This window comes from Dysidea avara, chromosome 13 (genome assembly GCF_963678975.1).
Source record: "Dysidea avara chromosome 13, odDysAvar1.4, whole genome shotgun sequence".
Lineage (NCBI taxonomy): Eukaryota > Metazoa > Porifera > Demospongiae > Dictyoceratida > Dysideidae > Dysidea > Dysidea avara.
Window position 1 is genome coordinate 5,075,292 of NC_089284.1, and position 18,423 is coordinate 5,093,714.

The following is an 18,423-nucleotide window of genomic DNA, read 5'->3' on the forward strand; positions in this document are numbered from 1 at the left end:
GGCCCTTTAAAGTCTGCATGCATGGGCATCTCTGCAGTCACATCACTATCATTAAATGTGGTAAGAACAGATGTCATGGAGCACAGAATCTAGCTATGAAAGTGGGGAATCTGAAATGATGCTCTGATAAAGATGCTGACAGTAGCTCCATTACTATTTTAAAATTTCATTATTATTATTATTATAAAGCTTTACAGTGGCCAGTACTGACAATCTCTGACAGCAACAATTAATACACCATATCGATAAGTTCTGTTATAAATTTAGTTACAATTCATTTAACTATACAAAGCAATTTTGTGTGTGTTTAAACTTAAATATTAGTTTCTCATCCACCAATTACTCAAAATAGCAGTTGGGGAGGGTGTATCTTATTTTTAGCTAGATAGCTCACAAGACTTCGGAATACAACCTCCTTGGTATGCTCAGTCTAGCTATAAACTTAAAAAGTAGTCTACATGCAATAGCTAGATTCAGCCACTAACAAAACAGCGATGCGGATGTGGATACTAATAATTTAGTTTATGAATACTTTTTTTCATTTTCAGCTTTGCAGCCACCCCCCAAAAAGGGGCAAAATTAGGGGATTGAGATGCCAAAGTATCCCCTCCAAAATTTTAATATGTGCTAGTGGAAGCTACAACTATACAGGTGCAATTACATCCATAGCATACATGGAGAATGTAAAGATTAAAAGAGCAAGAAGGGAAGAGCTAATCTCTTCTAGGAATTAACAAGAGGAGTAAAGATTAAATTTTAGAGGTAAAGCCATTAAAAATCTACAAAAATCAAAGTACTCTAATAGAACAGTCAACTGTATTCTAATAGAACATTCATCATTGAAACATTTCTAAACTAAAGACCAGTGTGTACATGTTGAATTGTCCTATGCACTGCTATCTCATCAACATTATTCCATACCAATTGTTTGCACAATGAATCACACGAATGAGAACAATTTTTTTGAGTATAGTAGAAAGTTTCAGATGTGGTTACAAACTTGATACTAGAGTGAAATACTTTATTAAACATTAACTCTTATGAAATTTAAGCATCTATAAAGCTAACAGAACAGAGCTACAGCATCTGGAGGCTGCACAATTATTTGATCAAATTCCATGCTTTAGAACAAACAAAATGTGACCACTGTTGCATTTGAATGAGAAGCAACTGCAAGATTATTGCTGGTCGCAGTTTCATCTTTTAATGTTATTATAATTATTTAGGTTAACAGAATAAATATCTTAGCTTTCTAGAGGTTGCACTGCTAGACTCCTAACTTTGGATATACTGTAACATTTATGCGGTGCCTTTTATATGACATATTATACCACTGCCAGCTTGCAATGCTTATGCTTATTCAATAAGTTTAGTCAAAATTATTACTAATTTTTCCTGCCCCCAGGCCCCCCTAGATAAAGCATGCAGAGTCAGTGTGTATAGCACACTATATAGCTACTATAGTTGTATTAACCAGTCGCCTCTTTCCTTTCTAGTCCCCACTATAGATACTCCTAGCTTAGCACCTCTCTGTGGGAAATCCTAGATTTGCCCCCTACTCATGCAACCTCGAGCACTTTTTCCAGACATCATATACTCAGTCAAGCTCCGTACAGTATGCATGTCTCTTTATAGTAAAGAATTGCAGGGCATGAATAACTTTGGCCGCTGTCAGTGTCCTTTATGGTACTTTTATCTTGGAAACATGCTGTATACTGTAGTACTGTACCCTGGGAAGCTTGCTTCATGGAATATGACATGCATATATTCTTGTTACTGAGCAACGGTAATGTATACCAAAGCACTCAGACACTTTACTATATTGACCATTTATAGAACAATCACTTTTTCATCATTCTTCAACGTTTCAGTTACACGTTTATGACTCCCTGTATTCACAGGCTTTAGCCTTCTCACAGGTCCCTAGTGGGATAGTATTCACAGATCATTCCTGCAGCCTAATCTGCATTCTGGGACTTAAATTTTGATCAAAAGCAAACTAAAACTTATATAGCTATACTTCCAAACTTAATAAAACTAAAAGAAACCTGAACATTCACTGCTGTGGAAGTGACAAACCCCAGACCACTATTACGCCTTTCCTTTGCTTCACACAAACAAATACTGGCTGTACTAGTGTCCTTACCAAATTATGAACGTGCATGTAATCAATTATTTGCAAACCAATTAAGTATTGCTTAAGATTTATGCAAGTAAAAAGACTCTTACCTGGAAAGCAAATTACTCTTATTACTTAGCAACAACTTCTAAATTAATCTAGTACAATAATCTCATCTTGTCTTTAAAATCACTACTCAATGGGCAGCACACCATTTGTGCTGCATGCATTCAAAAGTTCATAATATCATGAACCCTTGATCGATGCATTCAATTGTCAATGCAATTATATAAATATTATAGTGTACATGCATGTATGTCATAAACAAATTCATTTAAAATTTGTCACTGTCATTTAAAATCCTTAAAAGTAATGCTATCAAACAATAAACCCACCACAACAGTCAGTATAAATTAGAATCAAAGATTTGAAGTCCCAAATTGCGTAAAATCATGCTAATTACTATAACCCTACCTGGCTCTGCTATACCACAAAAGGATGAATTCTTTCTTTGCCATATAATTACTATCAAGTCTAAGACTTCAAGAGGTCCATGCAGAACAGATTTGAAGGAAGTGGGTTAATAGAAAGAAGAGAGACACACTGCAAGAAGGGACACAGCTATTTTACAGCTTGTACACGTCATTGGTGGATACAGAAACCTTCTAAGTGGTTTACTACACAACCTTTAATTTTTGTGTCAATGTTTAATAACAAACAAGCTGTGTTTACTACCGGGGCAGTGATCATCACTAAGATAATGGTCCACTTCCTGGTTGCCATAGTGAGCATCTATATGACAATAGCAAAACAGCTCATCACCACATGGCATAAATTCACATTTTCATTGCAACTGTAAACCAGAAATTACATAAAGAAGTTTCTTCTTAACTGGTATATAGTTTGTCTATCGTGTTTTCATATGCAAATTCTCTACACAAAGCCTTATAGTTGTCTCGTGTGGCCAGACCACTATCTCACCTCCTCTTTTTCTTTGTGACATCATAGGTCAACAAGATAGGGTCTGGTGAATTACCATTGACAAAGTTGTGAATTTCCACCAAAATTTGGTGGATTCAAGTTGATTTCATTAGTTAGCTTTACATTGGCATGGCAGAACATAAAGTTTACCACAAAATTTAGAACAGGAATATATGCACAGAATAGAGGTCTTGTAGTTTTGGACACATTTGTCTGGCTAGCTGCACTGGCAAATCGAAGCACAATATACCACAAGTGAATTGGGGAATGTCATCATTACAAATTATTACTATAAAATCGTCTGCATGGTCATACACATGCATGGCTTAAAATACCAAGAATCCTGTTTAATAAATCCATGCCAAAAATGTCAGCTAAGCTGCAAAAAAAGGTGTGACATTCAAAAAAACCAAGATTTTACTTTGATAGAAAATCAAACGTGACAACCAAGAAATGGCCACCATGATGTTAATGCTAAATATGACAATCTGCTCATGATGGTCGGCACATCACACATGATCTGCTATACAAGTTTTGACTACCTACTTTGTAATGCTTCTCAGATCAACATTGCTGACAAAAGTTTGTGATATCATTTGCCACATGAAGACATCATGCATGTTCACTATACCAAGTCAGAGATCATTACTGAGAATATATTCATTACCTGGTATAGCAATATAGCCATTGTAAACTGCAAACATTACCAAATATAGTAGTGTATGTGTTTCACCCATATATAGCCTTATGGATAATGTGGCCAACTTACTATAACCACATGTGGTAGTGACTTTACCACAAAAAGGATGTTGAGGTATAATGTACAGCCAGTGTATGCATGGTTAGACTGTGAAGGTAACTGTTCCTGCATCATAATATGTAATATATAGTTTGTCATGTTTTCAGGTTTGCCTAATAATACATTTGTACAGCACATAATTACACTTGCATGGATCAATATTCAGGCTGTAGGACCATGCTGTTGCAGGTGTCCTTTACAGACCATCAGCACTTGTGCTGTACCTCATAAATAAATAAATAATTAAGCACTCTACCAAGTATATATACATGCATCCAAGAAAAGGCTGTCATACATCCTGCACTATAAGCTCAACTGTTCATGCAATTATATTGGTGGACTGTAGTGCAGTACTCAATATGATGCATATATAGATCATCTGCTGACACTAGAACGTGTAATATATTTGGATAACTCCATCAAAAATGTAGCTACTAGCTATTGAGAAGTTTCTATCTTTGCTGGTTATGTTCTTTCTTGATTTGGAAATCATCAAGAAACCATTAACTGGCACTGTTTTGAAAAACAATGCATCCTCTAATGGTAACTTACTTACGTATCTCACTGTTATATATTGAATAATGCGTGGACACATACGTCCTCTAATAATGCAGTCAGATGCTCTAATAGGGCATTCAAACAAACTATATGCATGCAGCTATAAATGTTGTACACACTTATAGCCTGCTCTTTAACCACTGATGTATGGTTAAGTGCAAGCGATATTCACTATACATAAAAATCATGTTGAAACCGAGCAGAAACTATTGAAATTTTACAAAATAAAGGTTAGTGAATCATATAGCGGGTGGATCAGTGAAGACTGTATATATACCGCTTAGATAAATACGTTAAGTACTTTTCTGCAATCATATCAGTTGCATCAGTAATGCATGTAATTATGCATACCTGCTTGATATAGTTCATATCTTAATTAATTCCAGGAACTGAGTATATGTCCATGCACCCTTTTAATTGATGATTGATTGATTGATTATAGGTATACTGAGTATAAGTCAGTGCAGCTGATATCTCTTATATAGCCGGAAAAATAAAATGAGTAAAAACCAATATTAGTGTTGAATAAAATGTAATACTTGCACATATAAGTAAGGTGAGTGAGTCCTCAGGCATGCACACACAGCCACAGATGGGTGTGCAAGTGGGTGTGGCAAGGAAATACAGCTAACAATAAAATTAAAAAAAAACTTAACACCTAAACTATAGATATGAAATATTAAGATGATTAACATCTGACCATTCTGGGATATCTCTTATACCTTCTAGGAGAAGAAACTAATACTCCAGCTGCCAAATCAAAATTATGCCTGCAGCTGGATTAAGTTATATTGAGCTCATTCTGAATAAAGTTGACACAGTTTTGAAAAGAAGATATAAAGATGCATGATGGCATAGGCGGATCTGAGGGGGGGCCAAGGGGTGCTGTGCCCCCCCTGGCCCTTCCCTTGCCCCCCTTGGACTCACAGTACTATATTGATACCAGAAACTGGAATCATGCATTCATACTGTATTCAGAAGTATAGAAAGCCAATGGGTAAATAGAAGACAACAGTTATAAATGTACTTTACAGTTATACTTACTGTACATTATAAAGAAAGTAAGTTTAAGTTTTTGTGCCAAGATCGAGATACTCTAATAGAGCAGTCACTACTCTAATAGAACAGTCACAATTCTAATGTCATAACAATGCTAGCTACTTTATATTTTGATTTATTACACTTTACCATCAAACAGGTTTTATCTCAGATAGGATAACTAATCTTTATATACATTGCAAGCATACACTTTTTAGCTAAATGTTACCAAAAATGCTCCCAAATTCAAACCTAGGAAGTCTAATTTTTAAAAATTTTCTCTAACTACAATCTTAAAATTGTATGTCTATCATTCATCCAGCTATACTGAATCTAGTTATACAACTGAATATAACCTGTATACTAGAATTCCTCTTAGTGGAATAGATGCTGTTGTACACTAAAACTTCTTGCCCCCCCTTGGCCCCCCCTGACAGTGCCTCCTAGATCCGCCTATGCATGATGGCAAGAAGTGGCCTAAAACACTTAATTCAACAGTGTTGTTGCTGTATATGGTGTAAAAAATTAGCAATACTTTAAATGACGCACACAGTATGATATACACATTGTAGCTAGGTATACTGCATTACTTTAGCAGGACTGAGCTGAAGATGGTGAAGTTCTCTGGTTGTGATGGTTTGCCGGGGGAAATTAGCTAGGTCTGGACTATGATGATCTGGGTGGATAAAATAATCATCACAGGTGAGCAGGCCGCAATGTGCCAGGGGATGGAGTGAAAGCAAAAGGTATCCTAGTGCATGGGCTTCAGTTTCATCACTGGTTTTCCTGTAATGACGTCATTGTAAAAACGAGTATATAGGTCACATGCTACTGCATGGCCGGTGTGACGAATTCAAGTTATGCATGGTGAATTGGTGATTGAGGTCGATGGCTAAAGTTTCTGATTCGTTGTGTTCTCTGCCGAACGTCATACCTGTGTTCGTAATCACAGTGTTGGCATTACTGGTGCGGTGTTATGAATGTCTACCGGCACCACCTCCTACAATGAAGACCTGTGGATTTGGTAAGGTGAACCGCATACTGAACAAGCTATAGCTGCACTTTGTTCACAAGTCCGATGATGAATGCATACATGCATGGCTGTGTGGTTTGGCTGTAGCCAGTTACGACGGAACAGATATAATGATGCCAGTTGTGATTGATAATTCCACTGGAGAACCACAATTCAAGCATGTCGAGATAGGTGGTTATGATACAATGAAGTCAAAGCGAGCCGCTACTTCGTATCAGTCTCGTCTGTGGCCAAATGGTACAGTCTACTTTAAATTTCATAGTGACTTAACAGGTAATTAGCAATCAGTTGCATTTTATACTAGCTAGCTATAGCTATACATTTTACATTAATAGATAAACAGAAGGAGATTTTTTATGATGCTATGAGACATTGGGAAGCTGAAACTTGTATAAGGTTTTATCCAGGGTACAATCTGCAGGGAGAAGGAGTCTTAATTTTCAGTGGGTCGGGGTAAGTAATGTGCTTATTATAGATTCCTTGTTTCTCTCATCACCTTCCATAAATTGGTCAAGTGCACAAATATTCAATGTGGAGAAAGATTAGCCATCCTTTACAGCAAAGAAAGCACTCCTCCCTGTTTAAGGAAAGCTGTATATATAGTATTAGCTTTGAAAGGTCCCTTAATTATAAAATAGCTCTTGTCTGCTATAGCCATTTGCTGCATGTAATGAGTAATTCCTTCACCCGTATCGATATTAAACAAGGAATCAGTTTGCCTGGTTTTATATGTAGTCTGAGCTATATTAGCAGTTTTATCAATAACTCTTGCATGTAATTCTTAGCCATTTAACTAATTTTTATCTTTCCAAGGGTAAAGCTTGATTTGCTTCATTGTACCCTTTCAAAAACATAATTCAACCACTGATATACTGAACTTGTGTAGTATACCACATCACAGGGAAGAATCACACTAGATGTATTGGTCCTATGAATTGCACAATTTAGACTCCAAATTATCTAGCTACATTTTCTGTCCACTACCTGTCAGTATAGCTACAGAAGACATAGTCTTAAAGGAATTATGAAGCTATTGGCATGCATGCTGGCTGCAAATTAGCACCTTAATCCAAGAAGAGAAAGAAAGATAGCAAAGTTTATATCCTATAGAACATTTGAACTTGATGATAGTATGCAGCACCAAGTCATCACAATCAGGCTGTCTATTTGTAGTACGTATTTTTAATCATGATCCATACTTAAATGATATACAGCTCAGTTGTGTATATGTGTATAGAATAGTCTGATGACTCAAAAGTGATCATCACAAATTAAATATGACATTATTTTTCTAAATGTAGGTGCTGCTCTGTTGTAGGAAGGGCTACTGGATATATTCAAGTACTTTCTTTTGGTCGCTTTTGTGGTTTTCCTGAGGCTGTTCATGAAATCGGACACGTTCTTGGCTTTTGGCATGAGCAAAGTCGTCCTGATAGAAATGAGTATATCAATATTCATCTAAATAATGTTGAACGTGGAACAGAACTTAATTTTGCAAGAGTAACACATATCAACTCACTAGGAGTAACTTATGACTTCAATAGCATAATGCACTACGATGAATTCGCTTTCTCAAGAAATGGTGAACAGACAATGAGTTCAAAAGAACCCAACATTCCCCTTGGAAGGTCAACAGGGCTCAGTCCTTTAGATACATTGCAGACCCAACTTCTTTATGAGGATTTGTGTAGTAAGTTACTTTGTGATAATGAAAACTGTTAAAACTGCTTGCCCTATTAGGATTACGTGGATCATTGGAAAGTCGGCTTCCACCTAAGATGGTTGTTACACCTCCTCCAATAGTCCTACCACCCACTGGCAAACACTTGAAGGGAAAGAGTGGTCACTTCTCTGCTCCTGATTACCCACAACCTTACAAGAGCAACACTAATCGTATATGGATCATTGAAGTTCCTGAAGGATATGTTGTTTACATTCAAATATTTAATATCAGCATAGAGTATGTGTACATGCTGCATTTTGATGCAGTGACTACACAGTTGCTGTTATTATATCACCATTGTTATTATAGGGAACCATGTGGTGTTAACCATGTAGCTGTGTTCAATGGAAGGACAGACAATCGAAGTATCCTGATAGATGAATATTGTGGTTCTAATGTTAAAAACAAATTTATAACACTGAGCAGTAATTTTGGTTACATAAAGTTTCAAACAGGATCTTCTGCCAACACTAAGGGATACACTGGGTTTGCTAAAATTACCTTTGAAGCTAGAGGTACAATTATATATACACATATAGCATCAAGTTTGTCACAAAGAGCTGTGTTGGCATTGCAGATATTGATGAGTGCCGGAATATTCTCTGTGACCATAAATGTACCAACCTGGAGGGATCTTACAAATGTACATGTAATGATGGCTACTATCTGGACAGAAATGGCAGAACATGTTTGGGTAGTCAATATACTATTCAGTGGTAGATTAAAGAGAATTTCCCATTAATATTAGTAGACGGTAGCCATAATTACTGTGCATCAGAATGCAACCCTCTCTCAGGAGAGTTTCCAGGGGTTTAGGAGATCGCTTTGGATTTTACACACTACTTGAAGCATTAAGAAATTGAAACTTTAGGTTTTCAGAATCTGGAATCTATCATGAAACAGGACACATTCTCTTTTATAATAATTTCTCACATGACCCCTTTCAAATTCCTGCAAGTACCCCTGCTCTCTGGATCCACTACTGAACTCACAATGGTTTTGTATAGTTAACCACCTCTCATGTATCATATTCAGATGTGAATGAGTGTGGCATTGACAATGGAGGCTGTACATATGAATGTGTCAACATGGCAGGCCGTCATCGATGTCAGTGTCCCAATAGAACAACAGGCTGTTATGGAGGTGAGCATATGTTATAGTGCCAGTCATAGTACAACTTGCAATTGGCTTAGAAGTAGTGGAGTACAGGCAGAATTCACAGCTTCTTAATGAAACTGTGTTAGCAGCAGCAGCAAACTATGTGACAGTGGTCTGACTAGTCAAATTCAGCTGTGTGCATGCTAAATATATATACAATGCCTAAAGAATAAGTGATGCAGGGTAGTATAACGGTGCTTATCAAACAAATAAGGTATCACAGTAGTGTATCACTTGAACAAGGAAAAGTGCTTAAAATGATGTCCTTTATTAATAAGACCATTTTTGCAGTAAACCTTACAACCTAGTGCTGCTGCTGCCACTGCTGCTACAGTTGTACTATTACTATTGATTGTATGACGCTACTGACAATGAGTCTGCATGACGTTTTGTACATTAATCAGTGGCAAATCAGACTTGCAGCCTTTAGCGAGTACCTAGTGGGATACAGAGTTTTTCCCAGCAAAATAAAGTACAGTGGTATAACTGTAAATATTGTACTAACATCAGTGTCATTTTTTTAAATTACATACATACCACATCAAAGAGATTTTGAGCAAAGTAGAGTGGTGCTGCACCACTCTACCATTCTTTAGGGAATAGCAATAAATGGGTGTAACAAACAAGATTGAGATATTCTATTAAAGAAAGCAATCAAAGTACTTTCAGTTATTATTAGACTTTGAAATTAATAAACACAGCAGAAGTAGTAATGTGCTGTTTCCATGGTGATAGTACATTTTTAATACTGCCTATACTTCTAACTGACACCTTTCGAGAGTAATGCATGCAGTTACTACAACCTTCCTCCAACTGAAAACAAACGTGTGTGTTTTTTTATGCAGACTTTGATGAGTGCCATGCCTATAGAGGGATTTGTGGTACTAATGGAACATGTGTAAACATACCAGGATCCTATACTTGTCAGTGTGATCCTGGGTATCAGTATAGTAATGGGAAATGTGAAGGTATTGAAAACATGATGAAGCTAGCCTGTGGATATATACACATTTCTACCCAATCAGATATTAATGAATGCTCTAATCCAACATCATGTGGTACAAATAGTCAATGTGTTAATCTACCAGGAACATACAGATGTGACTGTAATAGTGGCTATACATTAAGGAGTGGACAGTGTAGAGGTATGAAGGAGATAGTTATACTACATGTAACAAACTTAATTTTTATTTTTAATCAGATATTAACGAGTGTGCTGATCCAACATCATGTGGTCCAAATCAGCACTGCATCAATCTACCAGGCTCATTCCAGTGCAACTGTTTTAGTGGATTCAGACAGTTAAGAAGTGGCAATTGTGTAGGTACGTGTATAGGTATTGCCAAGTTATGGCAATTTGTTTGTTGTGCTTTGAATGTGTGGATATAAGCTTAGTATATTTTAGTGGTGCAAATGTGAGTTTTATATACCAAACATTGAATTTCAGAGGTTACAGGCCACAAGAATATTTTCTACATGTTTAACCTTAATGCAGCATGTTTTAAGCATGCAGCATGACTGCTTGAGTTAGTGTCCACACCCATATTAATCCTTGTTGAACTGTCCTCATAAATGCTTCAGATAGATTGCAAACTGTGAAGAGAAATGCTGTATTGTGTGTGCTAAAGCATTGGCACTCTAATAGAGCAGCAATATTAACAATCACTCATATAAATCATGATCTTTCACTACTGGCATTAAAGTATGCTCAGAAGCAAATTTGGGTCAGCAGTAACTTAAAAGAATGTCTTTGGGTGCTCTATAACAACATCTTAATCCTGTAGTGAATGTGCAACCTGCAATGTTTCATCACAAATTATTCCTATGTGGGCAGTCATAGAGCTGATCTAAAAGCATCACTATAGTGACATACCAGCAATGTATACTAAATGCTGAGAATGAATACGTATGTTCGCTTTTACGAAGTATGGAACAGGCTAATCAAGTTACAAAATGAAGAATCATGTTGTGGTGGACTAATTAGTTAGTGGCACAAAGATTTATGACTTGTATATGAATAACCAACTATGTGGTGTATTAAGAGTATCATATACTTTACTTGTAGAAGTGACTCTTTTCTTGCAGATATTAATGAATGCAGTAACAGAACTCAGTGTTCTGATCCTAACAAGAAATGTGTTAATCTACCTGGAACATTTAACTGTGAATGTAAAGATGGCTACAAGCAACTGCGGAATGGGAGCTGCGAAGGTATTGTATCATTATTTATTTTCAGGGTACCATTTCATGTAATCAAACCAAAAAAGGCAAAACAACATTTTATGATGATTTAAAATGATGTTGGTCATAATGGAGACTATAGTGTGTAGACTTATGCAGTATGTGTATGATTTGATGCACATCAACATGAAGATTATTTTTGCTATGCACTGTGCATGCTTATTCCACTAAACAGTGTTCTTTGCTACTTTCCAGACATTGATGAGTGCACAACTGACCCAAATGCATGTAAGAAAAATGAGAGATGCATCAACAGACCGGGAAGACATGTTTGTCAGTGTGAAAAAGGCTACAGGAGAAATGATAGAGGAGATTGTGAAGGTATAATATGACAAGCAAATTTTTCAGTTGATTGCTACTTCCTTCTACAATAGATATAAATGAATGTGAAGAGAACAATGTCTGTAGTGACTTTTGTGTAAATGCTATGGGGTCTTATCGGTGTGAGTGTAAGGAAGGATATGAATTGGCAAGGGATGGCAAAACATGTAGAGGTATAACCTGAACTACACATGTGTGTGTTTGTGTGTGTGTGTGTATGTCTCATCTCTAAGTAATAATATGGGACTGCTTGTAGCAGAATTTGGTCACTGACATGACACAAGATGGAATTTTTGTGTAGATATTAATGAGTGTGTTGATGGAACTCATACTTGTGAGCAGAAGTGTGTTAACATGAAAGGGTCTTACTCCTGTGAATGTCTGAGTGGTTATGAGCTTAGAGGAGACAAACGTACATGCAGAGGTAAATCATTAATGGCCACTGTGGTAAAAATTATTGTTTACTTGTAGATATCCATGAGTGCTTAACTGATACTCATGGTTGTGAACAGAAGTGTGTTAACACAGATGGCTCCTACCACTGTGAGTGTCAAAGTGGTTATGAGCTTAGGAGAGACAAACATACATGCAAAGGTAAATGATGAATTACCATACTGAAAATATTGATCACTTAATTGCAGATAATGATGAGTGTAGAACTGGTAACCACAATTGTGAGCAGAAGTGTGTTAACACAGAGGGCTCCTACTCCTGTAAATGTCTCAGTGGTTATGAGCTTAGGAGAGACAAGCGTACATGCAATGGTAAAACAGTAATGACCATCTGTGGCAGAAAATTATTTAAATTTATATAGATATTAACGAGTGCTTGACTGATACGCATGGTTGTGACCAGAAGTGTGTTAACACAGGTGGCTCCTACCACTGTGAGTGTCAAAGTGGTTATGAGCTTAGAGGGAGAGACAAACGTACATGCAAGGGTAAATTATAGTGCTAACTCTATTTATCTTGTATTAAAATTGCTGACCACTTGTAGATATTGATGAGTGCAGAGCTGGCAACCACACTTGTGAACAGAAGTGTATTAATACAGAGGGTTCCTACTCCTGCGAGTGCCAAAGTGGCTACAAGCTTAGGAGAAACAAGCGTACATGCAGAGGTGAGTTAATAATGGCCGTCTGTAATAGAAATTATTGATAACTTGTAGATATTAATGAGTGCTCAACTGATGCTCATGGTTGTGAACAGGAGTGTATAAATACAGATGGTGCCTACCATTGTGAGTGCCAAACTGGTTATGAACTTAAAAGAGACAAGCGTTCATGCCAAGGTGAATGATGAATTAACATACTAAAACTATTGACCACTTAATTGCAGATATTAATGAGTGTAGAACTAGTAACCACAGTTGTGAGCAGGAGTGTGTTAACACAGAGGGCTCCTACTCCTGTGAATGTTTCAGTGGTTATGAGCTTAGGAGAGACAAGCGTACATGCAATGGTGAATTAGTAATGACCATGTGTAACAAAATTATTGTTAACTTGTGTAGATATTAATGAGTGTTCATCTGATACTCATGGTTGTGAGCAGAAGTGTGTTAATACAGATGGCTCCTACCACTGTGAGTGTCAAAGTGGTTATGAGCTTAGACAGAGAGACAAGCGTACATGCAAAGGTAAACTAGTACTGGTCAAGTGTGCTAAAGTTATACCAATCACTTGTAGATATTGATGAGTGCAAGGTTCCAGAACACAATAACTGTTCCCAGATATGTACTAACTTACCAGGCTCTTATCAGTGTGAGTGTAGTAAAGGCTTTCAACTGCATCGAGACAAAAAGACTTGCAAAGGTAAAGTGTAGTGGGCATTCTCCTTCCTTTATTATTTGGCATTAATGCTTAACCATATTTCATTCCAGGCCTCACAGAATTATGCTGTAAATTTCCCTCCCTATTCTACTGGAGGTGTATATCCCAAGTTTCTTGAAAACTTCACATTATGCTTTTGTTATTCCCTAAATACATGTCCACTTTTTAAAATAATTTTCCTCAACTTTTGTGATCATACCGTTTACAAGCAAACAGTTTTGCTCTATTACACAACAGAAAAGTTATATTAAGTTGACAAGGTAGTTAGTGACTGTTGCACTTGTGAAGAATTATTTCACAAATAGCTCTAATGGAGTAGGTAACTGCTCTATTAAAGTATGTCAATATCCCATTACTTCAGAATGCTGGTTACCCCATCATTATGTCCTAAACAATTCAGGCATAGTTTCCTGAATTCTATATTTCTGCTCAGTAGCTCTCATTGTTAAAAACTGGGAATACAAAATTATTAATTCTGTATATTTTAACTGTCAACAACAGTTTGATGCATGTATATTGTGGAGCATTTTACTGTGTACAGACATTAATGAGTGCAAAACTGATCTCCACGATTGTGAGCACATTTGTGTCAACAAACATGGATCATATGAGTGTGTGTGCCGAGATGGCTATGAACCAGGGAGGAACAAGTCAACATGTAAAGGTGATCACCATAACTGTGATTCACGTGCAGACATTAGTAAAATTCAGTAACTGGTCTACAGGGAATGCATTCAAACTACAAAAAATAAAAATGTCTAGATGTAATGACTGATATATTATTTGTGCAGACATTGATGAGTGCAGTAGAGGATCACATGAGTGTAGCCACCTGTGCTTCAATACATTAGGATCATACTCATGTGGATGTCCTCAAGGTTACAGGGCCACCAATAGGAGAAGAGTTCCATGTGAAGGTATCTATACACTGAGTAACTTTGGCGGTATTAGTTACTAGTGTATAATATACAGACATCAATGAGTGTGAAGGAGATCATGGTTGTGCTCATGAGTGTATCAACACATTGGGAAGTTATGAGTGTACCTGCAGACCTGGATATAGGCTTAGTGGTAATGGCAAAAGATGTAGAGGTGAGGATGGTTATATATCACACTGGTGACAGTAGTGCATGCATATTATCATATCGTAAAATCTTGAAACATTTGTGTGAGCACGCTCTCATGAAGTATAGTAATAAAAGCTTCTGTAATAATGGCTGTAAGACAAAGTTTACCATTGTGGAAGTTTAGTACAGATTTCATTTCTTGTGTACTGATTGCTTTTGGTGTAAAACTTTCTGTTATGTGCATGGAAAGTGGATAAGCATAGAAACATGCATCCACACAGTTGTTCAAGAAACGATTTCACAAAACCAGGCATGTCTGACAAAAACAGTGCTGTGCAATACAGCTATCAGAAAACTTTACATTAATTCCTCAGAAATGGATAAAAGAGATCATAGTTCTGGGTACGTCCTGAACTCCAACCTGGATCCACTACTTCTGTATATCGAACAACCTTTTTACATTGTATCTGCATAAATTAGCTGCCTTTGTGGCCATGTATAGCTAGCTATCTATGGCTTATAGTCTGTTCTTGTGTCATTGTCTGTGTTTCATATCATGTGTGAAGTGAGAGAAATAGTTTGTAAGAATGTATGTATTTGAAACAGATATAAATGAATGTCTTACTAACAATGGAGGATGTGACCACAATTGTAAAAACACCAAAGGATCTTATCAGTGTTCCTGTTCTTCTCCCCATGTGCTAGCAGCAGATGACATGTCATGTATATTATGAATTGACTTTCATTTTACCCTATACTTGTGTGCGTGCATGTGATGTGTATGTTACATTATCACGCCATCTGTTTTGGTGGTCTTTTCTGCATGCATGTATATATATATATGAATTTATGATTGTTGTCTGAGATGACTGGTGTCATACGTCTGGTAAACCATGGCTTCTAACCACTTGGTTAATCTTTATCAATCAATGATCAGATATATAGTGGAAGTAACAGTTTAAAAATCTAAGGGCATCTCCAAAGAAAATGCTTGACAAGTAAATTTTCTGTGCTTATTCACCTTAACACAATAATTAACAATTACACTTGCGTATATTTTTACTGCAAAACACATAAGAATATGGTCTAGCCAAATTGTGAACTACCTTTGTGTGGACTGTTTAGCTATATAGGCATGTGGTACAATTCATTGTTGCAACAACAAATTATTATATAATATATGTATAAGCAGGACTGAAGTTTTAGTGGTAATATCTTGAATCAAAAACGTGAAGGAAAATTGTTGATCAATCCGCACTAAAAATGCTAGAACAGTAATCCCGCCAAAACAAAAGTCCAGTCCTTATCAGGCATCAAAAATGATGGCTGATTTTGTTGACCTTGTTAATCCAGTTATCTACCTGCATGTTTTACATATCATTATCATGTATTTGGCCTCTTGCATCCAAGCATTCTGTTAACTCACCAACTTTAAAAATCACATTCCAGCTACTAGTCAGTGAAACCTAGACCACAACTCTTAATTGAACAACTTCATCTAAAACATTTAATAGATATTATGTGCAATGACGCTTCACAAAAAATTAATACAGACACGAATTCTCATGTGTGCAGTATTGAGATTGAATTTAGTATGTGACCACACTAAGTCATGTACAGTAGGCAATACTCCTGTTGGTCCCTGGCTTGATTCCAAAGACTGAGTTTTGTAGTTGTCTTTTATTTATACTACTCAGATGCTAAAAGCATCATGGGGTGCATGATAGATGCTCAGTCAATCAAGTAAATGTGAACTTATAATTTGTGTACTGAGCTACTTGCACAAGTTTCTAGTTGTAGCAAGACATAAAATGACTTAAAAACTAAGATATGAATATCCCTTGTCAGACTCCCAGCTAGTATACATTTGTACTAGACAAACTGTTTATGGTGCCAAACAATGGATGTGCAGATAGTCTAACCATCACATCTTAAATCTTTTGTGAATTGGAGTATTTATATACAAAGTCGAACATGTGTAAAAGGTGCAATCAAGATACTCTAATAGGCCAGTCACCTAATAGAAAGTTCATGAGCAAAATCACATTAAAATAAAGCATAAATACATATGAACAATGTATTAATATGACAAATTGTACTTTTGTTGTTCATGACCATTATGGTATTCCTGTAAAAAGGAAAATAAGAAAGGTACAACAAAGCCAGCCTTAGGCCGTATAAGGCTTATGAACACAATATAGTTGAATTCTTTTCATTCAATACAGCCAGGATGTTTTTAAAAAGGGTGCACAGTGAAAAAGTGAAATCATTCTTAATTTCACAAATTTTCAGCTAGGATTTTTTTGGGGACACACCCATTTTTACAGCTTGGCTGCAGTTATGCTATATATATTGCAGGTAATTCAGTACTTTTTTTGTGATATCATAATCCACCCCTGGGCCCTGGCAGCTGGAAAATTCTACCATTTTTACAAAGTTGTTTAATAGTGATAGTACATACAACCTGGGTGGTACCAGACTCTTAGTCATCATGGTCCCCAGAGTTCAGATGTCACTGTACATCATACTTTACAGTTTAAGGAGTTCATGTTTGTTAGCTACTAACATTTCAAGCTACATCGGTGCTTGAACAGTAAACAAAATGTAGTGTTAGACAAAGCAAACCTTCAGGTGTTGTGTGATTCTTTCTCCCTTTCTCATCTCATTAACATCTTTCTGTAGCAGTCTGATCTCCTTTTCAGTGTCTGGAGTCGAGGGTAACTGGATAGCCACAGTTCTGTTAATGTATTGTTATCCTTTAGATCCTTTAGTAATTCTTGCACAGCTTTGCCACTAATGGGGTTGCTGTCAATATCTAGCCTGGTTAAAGTGGTGTTAGCAGCTAGGGTGGTAACAATATCATCGGTTCATCATCGGTAATGTAGTTGTGGCTAATGCACAGCTCCTGTAACTTTTTGGCATTCTCTGCTCTCCCAAATAATAGTTTTAGCTGTTTTTGAAGTTAACATGACAGCAGCCATGTGTAGATGTTTTATCGTCAAGGAGGGATGAGACAATATAGTGTACTGGTCAACACTGTCACCAATTTTAAGATAACCTGTAATCCATATTTCTTTTACTTTGCAGCTGAGGACAATATCACTGATGAAGGGAGAGGATAGTTGTGACTAAGGCTGTTTAAGGTCAAATCCAGCTTGGTAATAGTGATGTCACTACCGTTGAAATATTTGTGAATAGTGTGGAGTCCATAATCTCGGATGTAGCATTTGTTTAAGTTGACCTCCATCCACTGCTTGTGGGAAGAAGAGGAAAAGAACAGCTGAGATTTATTTCTCTCTCGCTGAAGTCTGTTGCCTCTTTGCACATTCTTTCATCATTAGCCTCATGAAAGCAGTGGAACAGGCAAAGACACTTTCTCTGATCAGTAAGAAATTTATAGCAATGGCTATTTTGTCATCTCCACCACACAAGAATTTTTAAAAAGCAGGTCGCTATCCTTTAGTCAGTGCAATATAAGTGGTGAACATGTTAACATGGAAATCACTCCAGAATTTCTCCTGAAGAAAATAAATTCTTCATCAGGTGGTAAGTGATTT

General features: G+C 36.7%; 1 protein-coding gene across 1 annotated transcript; it reads left to right on the forward strand.

Moving 5' to 3' along the window:
* The first annotated feature begins 6,338 nt into the window (after positions 1-6,338).
* LOC136242785 (fibrillin-1-like) lies at positions 6,339-15,729 on the forward strand. The gene is made up of 27 exons (XM_066034265.1): positions 6,339-6,519; positions 6,616-6,801; positions 6,864-6,981; positions 7,830-8,218; positions 8,269-8,488; positions 8,561-8,766; positions 8,829-8,945; positions 9,287-9,394; positions 10,255-10,377; positions 10,435-10,554; positions 10,611-10,733; positions 11,495-11,620; positions 11,846-11,971; positions 12,025-12,144; positions 12,273-12,395; positions 12,443-12,565; positions 12,613-12,735; positions 12,786-12,911; positions 12,968-13,090; positions 13,139-13,261; positions 13,309-13,431; positions 13,481-13,606; positions 13,656-13,781; positions 14,341-14,463; positions 14,591-14,716; positions 14,772-14,891; positions 15,473-15,729. The coding sequence occupies exons 1-27, from the start codon at positions 6,384-6,386 to the stop codon at positions 15,598-15,600; spliced, it is 3,831 nt and encodes a 1,276-aa protein (XP_065890337.1). The 5' UTR covers positions 6,339-6,383; the 3' UTR covers positions 15,601-15,729.
* The last annotated feature ends 2,694 nt before the right edge of the window (positions 15,730-18,423 follow it).

Coding starts and splice junctions, on each gene's coding strand:
- LOC136242785 (XM_066034265.1), top strand. CDS start 6,384: ATGGCTAAAGTTTCTGATTCGTTGTGTTCTCTGCCGAACGTCATACCT. Junction 10,378..10,434: donor TAGTAATGGGAAATGTGAAG/GTATTGAAAACA, acceptor CTACCCAATCAG/ATATTAATGAATGCTCTAAT. Junction 12,566..12,612: donor AGACAAACATACATGCAAAG/GTAAATGATGAA, acceptor ACTTAATTGCAG/ATAATGATGAGTGTAGAACT.